At 37.6% G+C, this 14,717-nt stretch overlaps 1 protein-coding gene across 8 annotated transcripts in view; it reads left to right on the top strand.

The window, feature by feature from the left end:
* Positions 1-14,717, top strand: part of FAM172A (family with sequence similarity 172 member A) — a 414,351-nt gene that overhangs the window by 306,014 nt on the left and 93,620 nt on the right. Inside the window, exon 11 of one of the 8 annotated variants that reach the window (XM_044947291.2) lies at positions 2,424-6,805. The exons of the other annotated variants lie outside the window; for them this stretch is intronic. Coding sequence (XP_044803226.2) covers positions 2,424-2,443 — 20 coding nt within the window. The 3' untranslated portion in view covers positions 2,444-6,805. Of the gene's footprint in view, positions 1-2,423; positions 6,806-14,717 lie in introns of those variants that run through there. 8 annotated transcript variants of the gene reach the window in all.

Genomic DNA, 14,717 nt, shown 5'->3' on the forward strand with positions numbered 1-14,717 from the left:
TAGTCCTCTTCTTCCTTCTTTTGGAATTCTGTGCACTGACCGGGGAGGTGTATAAGCTGTGTTAAGCTGAATTGTTGTCTTGGAATGGATGATAATGCCCCTGAAACAGCTGCAAAACTTTGGATATTATTGACTGAGTAGTGGGAAAATCTTATTATATGCCATTTTGTTAAAAGAGAATTAGTTTTAATATATCACATATTAGTTTGCTTGGGCTGCCATAACACAGTACTGCACCTCGGGTGGCTTAAAGAATAGAAATTATCTTTTTCATGGTTCTGGATGCTAGAAGTCTGAAATCAAAGTGTTGCAGAGTTGCTTCCTCCTGGGGGCTCTGAAGGAAGGGTCTCTGTTTCAGGCTTGCAGATGGCCACCTTCCCCCTGTCTCTTCACATTGTCTCCCCTGTGTACATATCTGAGTCCAAATTTCCTCCTCTTAGAAAGACACCAGTCATTAGATTAGGGCTACCTTTCTGACCTCATTTTAACCCAAATATCTTTGTAAAGATCCTGTGTTTAAGTAAGGTCATGTTTGGGGGAACTGGGAATTAGAACTTCAACACAGAAATTTTTATGGGGTGCAATTCAGCTCATAACACCAGCCTAATTAAAATTTAAGCTAGATTCAGTTATTTGTTAATGTAAACATTAAACATGTGATGACAACTCATGGTAAATATGATGAGGTGTCAGATATCAGGGGTCTTCATTTAGATTTAGAATTATAGTTCTCTTGTTACATGCATATTGCCTCTGATAAAAATCAACTGTTAACAAATATTCTCAGCCAGAGGAAGTATGGTCCCATAGCTAAGGCATAGTTTGGAAGACAGTCCAAACTTTTGGGTTCAAAATCTCAGATCAATAACCTACCATCTCTTGCTTGAAATGACTTACTTCTTTCAGCCTCAGTTTCTCATCTGTGAAATAATGTCTAGCAATCCACAGGGTGAGGGAGTTGATAAAATTAGGTCATGTGAAAAGAAACCCCTAGGAATTCCCTTAAACAGTAGACACCCAATAATTTTTCTCTCCATTGTGTTTTCACTGTACCTCGTCTGGGATTTTTTTTTTATAGCTCATAAATCACTCTTTTGCATCTTAGGAAATTTTACATAGTAAGTGCTCATTGACTGTTAGCCAAAACTAAAGAAATGAAAGAACAAAGTCAAGACTGTCATCTCAGTTGCTGGAAAACTTACTATCTGATATCGGGAAATGGCTTTTGGAATTGTAATAATTGGAAGGCAGTTACAAAGTTTGCTTCCTTAGCTGTCAACTGACAACTAGGTACCGGGGCAGATTTTGATTTGAAGGATTTAAATAGAAACTGTCTGAAAACCGATATAATGTTGTATAATTGAAAGGAATCATCTCTGAAGTTGTTTCCAGCCTCTAATAATTATATGAGTCTCCATAAGCAAGCACAAAACAGCGCCCTGCAGATTGACTGTGGCCACAAGGATACAGAGTACAGGAATGGACAGAGTGGGTGAGACTGTTCCCCATACCGTGGTGACCGCTGAAACCTCTCCTTCCTGGTCTCCTGCTCTGATTGCAATCGTCTCTCCCAGATGCAAGCCCAGTCCTGCCTTTATTCATATTATTTCTTCACTGAGCACTCACTAGCTTTTTTGTCCAAAGCCTACTATATTGGTTTGCTAGGGCTGCCGTAATAAAGTGCCACAGACTGAGTAGCTTAAAGAACAGAAATTTATTGGCTCACAGTTCTGGAGACTGCCACGCAAGGTTAAGGTATGGGCTAAGTCTTGGATGTGTCCCTGGCCTCTCCCCTTGGCTTTTAGGTGACCATCTTCTCTTTATGTTGTCTTTCCTCTATGCATTTTTCTGTGTTCAACTTTCCCCCTTTCATAAGGACACCAGTCATATTGGATTAGAGCCCACCCTAATGACCTCATTATAACTTCTTTTCTTCTGTAAAGACCCTGTCTCCAAATAATGTCAACTTCTAAGGTATTGAGGGTTAGGACTTCAAGATATAAATTAGGAGGGGAACCCAGTTCAACCCGTAACACCTACCACTCCTGATAGAAAATGTAAGGTGTGAGTTTGGAAGTGGTGGGGAGCAGTTTAGGAACAAAGAGAGACTTATCTTATTTTTTCCTGCAAAGGAGTTAAATAAGAGGGCTATGATGAAAGTCTGAAAGCCAAGGTCGCTCAGTCGTGTACAACTCTTTGCAACCTCTGCCAGGTTCCTCTATCCATGGGATTCTCCAGGCCAGAATATTAGAGTGGGTTGCCCTCCCAGGGATCTTCCCAAATCAGGAGTAGAACCCATTGCAGGCAGATTCTTTAACATCAGAGCCACCAGGGAAGCCCAAGAATACTGGAGTGGGTAGCCTATCCTTTCTCCAGGGGATCTTCCCAACCCAGGAATCAAACCAGGGTCTCTTTCATTACAGGCAAATTCTTTACCAGCTGAGCCACAAGGGAAGCCTATGATGGAAAGGAAAGAGCATTAGCCATGGAGCCAGACAGACCCAGATCTGCATTCTATCCCTAGGTCAGAAAACTTGCAAGAAAAATAACATTTTTCCCTTACCAATGAATGACTTTATGGGGTGAAGAATTGCAGTAGTCACTTATTTCTATTTTAGGAGCACAATAACTGTCCTCTCATCAGTGAGATCCAGAAGCGTTATCTTAGGAAGAAAATTTTGGAAATTTTGATAAAGATATGACTCTTACTTTCCCCAGAAAAATTGATATGTGTGCCTATTGAGAAAACCCTGTCACTTTCTGCTAAGCATTGCCAGCCAGTAATTTCATCAAGCTAATCTAACAGGACAGTCAAGTGACTTGCCTTTAATTTGTTGTGATTGTGTTATATTTATGAAAAGCAGAGCTAAAACAGCTGATAGCAAGTGTTTAGACAGTGATTGTTTCATAAATAGTTTTAAGAACATTGCTAAATCTAAGTAGACACTGAGTAAGTTTGCTCACTGTGTGAAATGTAAATCATTCTTTCTGTAATCATGTCATTAAACACATGCAAATATTATAAATGATTACCTCATTTCAAACATATTTTTATGGCACCTGTCTGCTTGCTAAATATGTATTGCCTTTGAGATTTAAACAGAAGAGGTGGGAAAAGACTTACCATATAGGGATTTATTGTGTTGTTCTTTTCTCTCCTGAAAAGGCAATCACAGCAACACCACAGGTAGAAAAGAATGTTTTGCTGCTTCTGTGTCACATCATTAAAGTAGTGAATCTAAAGCCATAAATTTTTGTCTTCTGGGCCAAGAAATTTTAAGTAAAATACTAACAAGAATGTTACGCTTTTAAATGAGAAATGAAAGAATCTTTATCCTTTTTACTCGAGTTTCCCGAAATGGCACGCTCCATAAAAAAATATATCATTTTTATTTTTGAACTGAGTTCCTTGCATTAGTCAATAAACAATTTATTTGGTGAATATTCTCTGTGCACATATATACACCATGTGAACATTTAGGAAACAGAAGGTGCTTGAATTTGTGAGATTTAAATATTTTCTCACAGTTGATCCAGTGATACTGCAGTTGAAATAAAACCACATTTAAATGAAATAACACTTTCTACTAAAAAGCACATATACATTTTCTGTCATTGTTTTAATGAGGACAGCAGTAGTCCCAGTTACTCAGTGGAATATCTTGTATTAAACATCGTTAGTATGTTTGCCTCTGTGTGCATTCTAAGACTCACTCACAGAGCTCTACCTGTCCTGACCACAAATGTACATGTACATTAAATTACATTATCTGACTACACATATTTTATGCTGCCCATACTCTTGCAAATATTATTAAATTTTGAAAGTATAAACAAAGCAATGTTGATTTCTCATTTGTTCTAAAAACATGTGCATGTACATACTACTAATAATATTCATATTTTAAGTACATTAGATAAAATATGAGCTATGTAGATCAGAGGTGCTATACCAGAATGTGAAAAGCAAAAGGATAGCGCCAGCAAAGCAGCTTTGGGCATCTTTCAGAAATCCTTGCTGTGGATTTCTGAACCAACTCCAACCCGAACCAACTCCTGTTTTCCCCTAGTTCCCTGCCCTCACATTCTCATAAGCAGCAGCATTATCCCCTGTACTCCCTCAGTGATTAAACGTCTACTAAGCACCTGTTAGGGGCTAGGCACTGAGGGTCAGAATGAGGCAAGGCACACATAGGTTGGATAGACGAAAGAGGTGAGAAAAACCCAGGATCACCTCACCAGTGGCCAGGGTTAGAGGAAAGGATAGAAGGAGGACCCACAGGAAGAAGCACTTGAGAACAGGAACACCTAGAGCTAAGGAAGACTTGACAGATGACTAGGAGTTGTTAAGTGGAAGGCATGAGAAGGGAGGAGAGACACCAAAAGTCAGGAATGGGACAAAAAGTGAAAAGACTTGGTTTTGACTAGAAATCTAGGCTATGATTAGTTCCTGCAACTGAGAGTTAAATTCAAGGGCTAAAATTGTGACAGCCATTGCAAAAAGTTAGATTGTACTCAATGCATGAAGCTAATTACACGGGTCTTTCAGGATGCACCGGGAAAAATAGTTTCTCAACATTAAGTGTAAAGATTAGTATATTGATCTTAAGGAGACATTGAACAACATAACAGATGAACTCTTTAATTGTAGTGCTTCTGTTGATTTGTTGTCATTTAAGACACAAAATCTTCAGGTGACTGGTCCTTATATTGACTTATGGCAAATAGCCTCAGTCTTAATACTAAGACCAAGGTTCTGAAGGCCTTTCTTTCAAGAAATAAAATAATTTTGTACTAGCGTAAAGCTTACAGATGGTTTGCCTTTGCACTACTGATCAGCAAATCTAGAAAAATGAACAGTTGGCAGATCCACTGGCCTATTCTTCTCAAGAGTCAGTTTTCTCTGCTAGGCTTTTGATAAAAAGTTGTTTATCAGTTCCTTTATGTTTATTGAGAAATCATAAGAAACACTGGGAAGAGTTTAATTGAAAAAATCATCAGGTACCAAAGACAGTGTCTTACGTAAGTAGCCGAGTTGCCTAGTGCCTGATACTGGAGATAGAAATAAGTAAATGTACATACCAAACAACTGATTTAAGATAAATAATCAATTCATCTGTGTTTCATTCTCATGTGAAATAAAAATGAGTAATATATCCCTTTACAGAGTCACTCTGAGAAGTTAAAAACAAACAAGCAAGCAAAAACTCTTAAGAATTATTGAAAACTACTTAGCAAGGCATAAAGAACAATGCAATGCTTAATAATGCTTTTTAAAATAAAATTTAAAGCCTGTAGATCTTTATTAAGTCCAACTTTGCTTCCATCTGTGAATATTGAAATGCTTTGATATATATATATAGCAATCTTTGTAAAACTTTCTAAAAGGAGTTCTTAGTTCAGTTCAGTTCAGTTCAGCCGCTGAGTCGTGTCCAACTCTTTGCGACCCCATGAATCACAGCATACCAGGCCTCCCTGTCCATATATAGAATTTGAAAAAGATTAAATTTTTTCCCCCAGATCATGCAAACTTACCAGTGTCAGAAGCCATCAAAAAACACATGTCTTGGCACCCTTGAAAGTGTTAGTCATTCAGTCATGTCCAACTCTGCAATCCCATGGACTGTAGCCTGCCAGGCTCCTCTATCCATGGAATTCTCCAGGCAAGAATACTGGAGTGGGTAGCCATTCCCTTATTCCCTTCTCCAGGGGATCTTCCCAACCTAGGGATCAAACCCCAGTCTCCTGCATTGCAGGCAGATTCTTTACCATCTGAGCCACCAGAGAAGCCCTTGACACCCTTGCTTTGTCCTTAAATACTGAGTGACACTTTTTAGCTTGTTATTTCAGCAGACAAATTTTGTTTTGAAGACAGGTCAAAAGTCTATTAAGGTGCAGCACTGATAGTCTGTTTCTTATGAATTTATGTCACTTCTGAAAATCCCTGAAATATGTATACTAAAACAGTTATTAGGTGAATAATTTTTAGAGGTCTGCTTGGGTGGACTCATGTTTGGGGCATTCTACTGGGCAGTTGCCTTTTTAGACCCTTACCACCAACTGAGAACAGCTTGAAGGTAGACAGCCTGAAAACTTAAGGTTTCTAAAAGTTAACTCTGTTGGAATTTGATAAGATATTTAGAAAGTAGGGGATAAGTAATTATTTTGAGAACACTGAGATATTTTTATTGGAGTTCTTTATAACTCAACTTGAAGTGGAATATAGCTCATTCGAATCGTAATGCCAGATGACAGTTATTTTCCAGTCAGTTCTTAAAGTGGTTTACATGTTATAGTTCAAGCAGTATGAAAATTCATTCTGGAAAAAGCATCTGTTGTCCAGGGCCTTCTGCTTTCTTAACCAAGAGAAATAGCTGTATGTAGCTATCAATTGTTTATTAGTGAATTGTATATTCAGGGCATTATCTGCACCAAAGCCATGATCTTAGGCCGGCTCTCCCTTGCTTCCCTGGCATTTCTGTGCCAGTTTTTATCACACCAAGCTCTTGTGCCAATGCAAACTACTTTTCATTGTGCCTAGAAAAACATCAGGAGAATAAATTATTCCTCCTCTCCCTCTGCCCCTCTCCCTTCATTATTTTAAAGTATTAGAAAACTCAATATAAATTACTTTGGCTTACCCTTTCAGTTACTTATAGCATTTACATGGATAATCCGGAAACTTCTTGCCCTTCAGTTCAGTTCAGTCTCTCAGTCGTGTGTGACTCTTTGCAACCCCATGGACTGCAGCATGCCAGGCCTCCCTGTCCATCATCAACTCCCAGATCTTGCTCAAACTCATGTCCATCGAGTCAGTGATGCCATCCAACCATCTCATCCTCTGTTGTCCCCTTCTCCTCCTGTTGTCCCCTTCTCCTCCCATCTTCAATCTTTCCCAGCATCAGGGTCTTTTCCAATGAGTCAGTTCTTCGCATCAGGTCTTGCCCTTAAACATGTATTAACATTTTGAAAAAATGCCACTATTAAAATTTACTGAGTAGTTATTTTACAGATTTAAATGCATATGTGAAAATTCAAATGTGCACACATAAATATAGAAGTTGGAAAAAAGAGTAGAATATAATCTACTCTTTTCAATTACTGTGTTAGTACAGACTCTTCAGATTGCATAAGTCCACTTCAGGCTGCTTACCAAAAAACAAAAATAAACCAATTTATTGATTAATGTAAATGGAAAAACCCTAGGTTTGATCTGCTTCTGGTACTACTACATTCTAAGGCTTAAACTGTTACCAAAACTCTTTCTCTATCCCCTTCTCTACTTTTCTTTGCCTATTGACATCATTCTTTCTTGCCTGCAGACAGAGATTTCTTCACACAGAAAGAGAGGGTAGATACAAGCAGGTGTAGCATCTTCTATTCAGCATTATGCCTGAGAAAAAGCTCTAGTATCCAAATAAGAATCTTAGTGAAAACTGAAGACTGGCCCTGCTAGGGTACCATGATGATCCCTGAACTGATCCCTGAACCACAGAGATTGAATTAATAGGACCGAACCAACTGTGACTGGTCAGTCTGAGCCAGCCATATCTATGAGGAGGTTGGGACTAGGGCAGGACGCTGTCATTGACAGCCCAGCAAAGGGCTATGTGAGTTGAAGAGTGCTTCCCCAAAGAAGGGTTTTGGATATGTCCAGTACAGCTGTCGTGTCAGTTTCTCTAGGCTCTTGGAAGATTTAACGTATGTGCCACAATCAGATGCTTATGTTATCTGATGCACAGAGAAGAGAAATGTGGGATATCTAAATACAAGAAGAGTCTACATTTTGAACGCTCGAACTGATGCATCAGCAGACTGTTACTCAAATTCGTGATTCTATAATAGTTGACCCCTGGGTCATTTTGCTGTGTTTACCGATTCCTGCTTGCCATTGTGCGGAGGGCCTACTTTTAGGATTACTCACTCCTGTGGGTGCTTTTGGGTCCTAGCGTGGCATTTACTCACCTATATCCTAAGATAGCTTAATAGGATCTGTACCATAGATCAGTTTTAACGTTTGCACACACACAAACAGTCCACTAGTTCTCCTGTTAATCCTGCTTTATCCACTGGTACCATCAAATTAATCTTTCCAAGGGAGAGCAGCTGATATGTGCAGGTTACTTTTCCCAGTATTTAATATCTTTCTTGGTCATACTCTCATTTGGTGTTTATCTTCTAACACATAACAACATTGGGTTGCCCAAAAAGTTCATTCAGGTTTTTCTGTAAGCTGTTACAGAAAAATCCAAACTAACTTTTCAGCCAAACCAATATATTGTTGTCATCTGTTTTGTAGAAATTTGGGGGGATTACCAGGGTTCTGTATTTCTGGAAAAAGTGTCCCTCAACTCTTATAGATAATGTATTATGCTTTATTTTTAAAAGTACAATGGAAAAAAATAAAATCTAAGACCTCTTTTGTTATTCATCAATTATTTTTATATCTAAATGAAATAATAAAAATTCTTGCAATCTGGTTGCTTTTATTCTTTTCCCCAGTTCTGGTTCTCTCTTTCTCATTGCCCTGATTATTTGATTGTATATGATCTCCTCATCATCGGCCTTAAATCCTTGGCGGAAAGAAGTCTTACTTAATCAACAAATTAGACGAGCAAACTGAAATCACTAATGAATCAGTTTCTGTTCCTCCTCTTCTGTCCTCAGAGAAGATAGAAAATATATGGTCAGTTCAGTTTAGTCACTCAGTGGTGTCCGACTCTTTGCGACCCCATGGACTGCGGCAGGCCAGCCCTCCCTGTCCACCACCAACTCCTAGAGCTTACTTAAACTCAAGTCCATCGGGTCAGTGATGCCATCCAACTGTCTCATCCTCTGTCGTCCCCTTCTCCTCCCACCTTCAATCTTTCCCAAGCATTAAGATCTTTTCCAGTGAGTCAGTTCTTTGCATCAGGTGGCCAAAGTATTGGAGTTTCAGCTTCAACATCAATCCTTCTAATGAATATTCAGGACTGATTTCCTTTAGGATTGTCTGGTTGGCTCTCCTTGCCGTCCAAGGGACTCTCAAGAGTCTTCTCCAACACCACAGTTCAAAAGCATCAATTCTTCAGCGCTCAGCTTTCTTTATGGTCCAACTCACACATCCATGCATGACCACAGGAAAAACCATAGCTTTGTCTAGATGGACCTTTGTTGGCAAAGTAATATCTCTGCTTTTTAATATGGTCAGTGTCCCCTCAATGCTTTATATACAGTAAAAGTTTTGCTGTCTCTCACAGATACACACAAAAAGCTTATTCACTAGGTATATTGTAGAGCAGTCAGTATATTATAAAATATTATATTTCACTGTGATTACAAGATGCAGTTTTAGCTACCTAAGGTTTAAATATATCTTGCAGTCCACGTGATAAGGTAGCATCATGTCATAGTCTAATTGGCAGTGTTTTTCCTAAGTGAAGTAATGAAGAATCTTAACATCAATGGCATTTTAGGTTTGATGACACATAGTATTCTAATTATCTATCTTCATTTTCTCAGAGAGTTCCATCAAAGTCAAAATTCTGTGGTCAGCATCTTTTAAGAACACTGGGTTTGGTTTAAAGATTCCCTTTTGTAAAACTAAGTTTCTTTTTACAGTGTTAACAGACACTCCCTAATGTGTCTGTTGTATAAAATCAAAATTTTGTTATTGTTAACTCAGAGCTCACTTAGGTTAGCAACACTTTGTGATCATCATTTTCACAAGTTTGTTTTTTTTTTATGCACAAAAACCACTGGTGTCCTTTAGATATTATTTATTTTTAATGTTTAGAAGTCATTTATATGTTTCATTCAAAGAAAAAACAACATGATATTGAGAACCTACAACTGTTATATGTGAAACTATTTACATTAATCTCAATAACTCAGATATGACTCTTGCTTTAAATCTCTTTGGTATGTTTCTGTTCTGATTTACTGCCTGGTTTAAAGATTAATGTTACAGGGTAATTTACTGCAGCTTCACAGATGGTATTTGAATCTTTTGTAAATGGGCTTTGGAATCTATGCACAATTCTGTATAATGTTGGGTTAACATCAATGTAAATGTTGAACTTAAAATGATTCTAAAAGATCGTGATAGAAATTTCATTATCCCTTTCTAAAAACCATAAATTTTGAGGGGATTTCATGGGCTAAGTATTTTTACTTCACTATCGTGGTTAAGGTATAACTAGCTCCTTATATTTGAAATCACCAACCCCTATATGTTGAAAATAAACATAAAAAATAAATTACCTCATTTTAACCTATTCTAAAGTTCTAGTCACAGGAGAAGTTACTGTTCTTATTTTTACAGCTTCCTACATGAAATGCTTTATAGAATCCACAAACACACATTGCTTTTAGTGTCTTTTCCTTTGATGTCTATAAAAGACCCATTCAAAACTGGAGGTAAGAGCTCCTAATGTGCACAGCAGAATTTGCCTAACATAGTTTGAAGCTATTAGAGATAACCTTTCTCTGCATGTCTTTTGAGAGGAAAAACTGGTACCAGCAATACCAGTTAAGCTGTAATTAGTGTAACTAACAACTAATAAGAAAGAGTAGGCTGGAGGTCATTCTTAGGAATTTGAAGGTATTAACAGGTTAGGGTTGTAGGGCATCCTGTCCCCTGGCTTAATCTGTTGCCCCGGCTGGTGAGATTTGTTGAAATCATCAGTGCCCTCTAACCCCGAGGTGTTGCACTCTCATGATTTAGTGGTCACATGCCAAGCTCCTCTTTCCTGTCTAGTGAGATGACTTTGGGAATGGCAAATTCATTTTAAAGTTCTTGTTACAAATGCCTGCAGATTTTCAACCTTTTAATGTAGATAAAGGATTACAGATTAGTTTGCTTCAGTGTCTTGTCCTACAAAACCTTAGACTACACTGAAATTGTCATGTTGCTGCATTAAAGAATATGATTTGTTGAGACCATTTACCATGTTTTATAAGAGAAACGCTTAAAATCCAACTATTAAATCAGATGTTGTGTAACTGATTCTAATACATACTGAATATTCCACTTTTCATGAGCCACTTCTTCAAATTTAATTGCCCACCAGTGGCTTTTGTTTATGTTTACAGTCAATTCTAATGCACTTAAAGAGTAAGAACTTTAACAGAGGAATAACCTTTTGTTTTCATGGGGTGTAGTTAACCCCTTTCTTCTAGTATCTGGCTTTGGATTCTTCCTCATCTCATTACATGATACCAACACAAAAACAAAAGAAGTACCATAGAACTTTAGTTGTTCGTTTCCTTTTCCTGTCAACGTCTTGCCTATAAGGTTGTTTCTGTACCTGGAAAGTTTTATTTTTCTCTTTTAAAGCAATAAGCAACATGACAGCACTGTTAGAAAGAGTCGAAAGGAAACTTTCCCTTTCAGCCGTTTTATGTTACTACCTCAGTCTCTTATTATCACAGGTACTGTAGATTTTTTTTGACTACAGATTATTCATTACTCATGAAGAAAGCTGGGGCAGGCCCCAAAAGCAGAACAGAGCTTTTCATGTGAACTTAAAGGGGAAAAAAAAAGAATATTGAAAACTCAAGTTATCCTGGGTCACTGGACACATGGACATCTAAATACTTAGAGTACAGACTTAAACATCATAGTTCTCATTCAAGTACCACTAGAAATAATTAGGATATATTCTTCCTTTGAGTCCTCCATCTCAGTGTTTTATATGCCTATTACTGGTAGTTTGTGGATGAACTGGGTTTTGTTTTGTTTTAGTAGTTGTTTATTCTTAGATGTATTAGAAAAAGATATGAATAACACATGAAGCCTTTTTAATGGATATTATTGCTTTGGACTAGGCAAGTAGAAAAAGTGAGTTGATGTAAACAAAATACTAGGCATTTTAGTAGTACTGTTAGTTCATGAATGTGGCAAAATGCATAAAAATGTTACAAAAATAACTGGAGTTAGGGAAACAATGCTCTAAAGATGAAATTCCAAGAATGCTTTTTTCTAGCCAAGAATTCACAAGATAATCTAATCCCTTCATTTTCTATCTATTGGTCTTCGTTTAATTTATGTGTATGCATGAGTATTCTTGGCAGTTTCATGTTTTGTTTCCAAAACAAGCCAGCTTCTCTAGGTTTTAGACTTGGGTTAGATGGTGCCTAAGATTCCTTCCAGACAGTGTTATCAGTCCTCAGTTGATAAATTCCTTAAGGTTGGAAACCAAATATGTATAAAGTGAAAGTCGCTCAGTCGTGTCTGACTCTTTGTGACCCCACAGACAATACAAGTCCATGGAATTCTCCAGGCCAGACTACTGGAGTGGGTAACCTTTCCCTTCTCCAGGGGATCTTACCAACCCAGGGATCAAACCCAGGTCTCCCACATTCCAGGCAGATTCTTTACCAGCTGAGCCACAGGGGAAGCCCAAGAATACTGAACTGGGTAGCCTATCCCTTCTCTTGAGGATCTTCCCAACCCAGGAATCAAACCAGGGTTTCCTGCATTGCAAGCAGATTCTTTACCAACTGAGCTATCAGGGAAGCCTGATGTATAATTTGATCTAAGTATTAGTTAGCATAGTGATAGCCACATGTCGTCATTAATACATGTGTCCCCATTGATTGATTCACATATTCTAACAACAGATACAAGAATGTTTTTGCATATCCATGTGCTTTCCCCAAACTAACCAATAATCTTCATTGTCACATCAATAATTTAAAACTTTTTAAAAATAGAGAGCAACGTGGTGCTATTAGAGTTCACACAGACACCAATCTTTTCTCATGCTTGGATTTCCTGAGAAGCGACACCAAGGACAGTATTGGAAAGTCTTATTTTTTCCCTCTTCCATACTATCTTATGATTAACTATGAGAGTAAGACATCAAAGCTGAAGTGACTTCAAAGCCCAGAACACTTATGGTTTCCAGCTATTACTGTAACCAGCCGCGTTGGCCTGACAGCAATTCATCTTACAGAGCTGCTGCGCTAGGATCCTCCCCTCTGCTTCTGGCCTTCCCCTTTTCCAAACCTATCAAATTAAAAACCACCCCCAAAATGAATCTCAAAGTTAAACCAGTCCAAAGCGTTAGCGTATTTGCTTAATTTCAGGATTTTATGACTAAAAAATAGACCATACTTATTTATTTATTGACTTTTCCCAAAACATATCATGGGGCCTTAGGGCTATGTTCACATTAAACATATAATAGTCCTCATGTTTATTTCAAAATATAGTATGCATTCGTAGGTAAGACGGTATTTATACCTGCCACTTTAGTTAGGTTCACAAAATAAAGTATTGAAAGGTGAGTCTGGTACTTGGCCCAGAAATCAATGAAGTTAGAAGGAATGAATTCTAAAACGTGGATTGTCCATCATAAATGCTGGGAGTGTAGTTCTTGGAAGCACATGCTTTCTCTATTTAAAAAAGTTTTTTTTTAATAATAAAGTTTCATGGATATATTGTTTTCCAGCAATATAAAAGTTAATATATTAAAATTTGAGCTTCTCCTATATGCATAACCAAATAGGTACTAAGATATCATTGAGGCTAGTTTCTTGAGAAATGCAGAATTAGCATCAGCTGAAGATTTTCAATTTTTATTTAAAAGACCCAGATAAAAATTTTAATTATTTTCCTGGAATCATTTGGTAAAGTTGCTGGTACATATTAAGTTCCACGGCAGGGAGAGCCTCTCTTGAACTCTGGTGGAATAGCATCCAGATCTTAAAGTTATGGCACCAAAGGACTCACAAAAGACTTACTAGATTTGATTGTGCATTATGGAAATTAAATAGGCTCAATATAATGATTGTATCTTTTGTGAAATGGAATGGACTGCATTGTAAACTAATGAGCTTTCCAGCTTTCAAAGCATTCAAGTAAAGACTCGATGACCACTTTTCAATAATCCAATAGAAGGAATTATATTTGGGAGGGATTAGACTAAAGAAACTGTAACACCCATTTCAATTCTAGAATTCTTTGTTTCTAAAATTGAAGGATATGAAGAAATAGAGCTGAAGATTAAGTCATCGTGGTAGCATGTGGCTGTTGTCCAGTAATTAGATGGATTTTATAAAGAAAGACTCATAAATGGATGTCTTGAAGGGGTTTGAAACAGAAAGGGCAAAGTGCTTTAAGTAGATACAGGTGAACATCAGAATGAAGCATGTCTCTTCTAGTGTTGAAAGTCAGAAGAGAGGAACCTACTCTAAAATCCTCAGAAAAGAGGGCAAAAAAGAAAATGAGAAAGGGAGCTTTTTTTAAACACTAGGAACCCAAATGGATATTCAGAGTGCTAGAAATAGAAGCCAAGGTATTTTTATATCTGCAATAAAGTCCTTTAAGCAAAACAGGTAGGACACTGAAAAGTTAAAATTTTCACTTCCTGAAGAGCAGAATAATTGCAGAGGACTGAAAAAGCACAATGTGAGTATGGAGTGATTAGAACCACTAACCAATATGTTCCTTTGGTCCAGTTACTGAATTTCTCAGGACCTCTCATTGTTTTAAATAGTGGGTAGGTAGATGATTTCCATAATCTTATTCCAGCTCTGAGATTCTCTCCCAGTGCTTTAATTAAGTATGCTCTCCATAGCCTAAGAATTCAGACAGACCAAATGTTTCAGCTTGCCACCACTGGTTTATTCTGACCTATAGATAATAGATGGAAAGTGGAAAACACGGGATAATTTTTTAAAGATTCTGGTATTTGGGAGTGTATGCAAGTTATGAAGAAATCTCCTGTGTA

Source organism: Bubalus bubalis, chromosome 9 (genome assembly GCF_019923935.1).
Source record: "Bubalus bubalis isolate 160015118507 breed Murrah chromosome 9, NDDB_SH_1, whole genome shotgun sequence".
Lineage (NCBI taxonomy): Eukaryota > Metazoa > Chordata > Mammalia > Artiodactyla > Bovidae > Bubalus > Bubalus bubalis.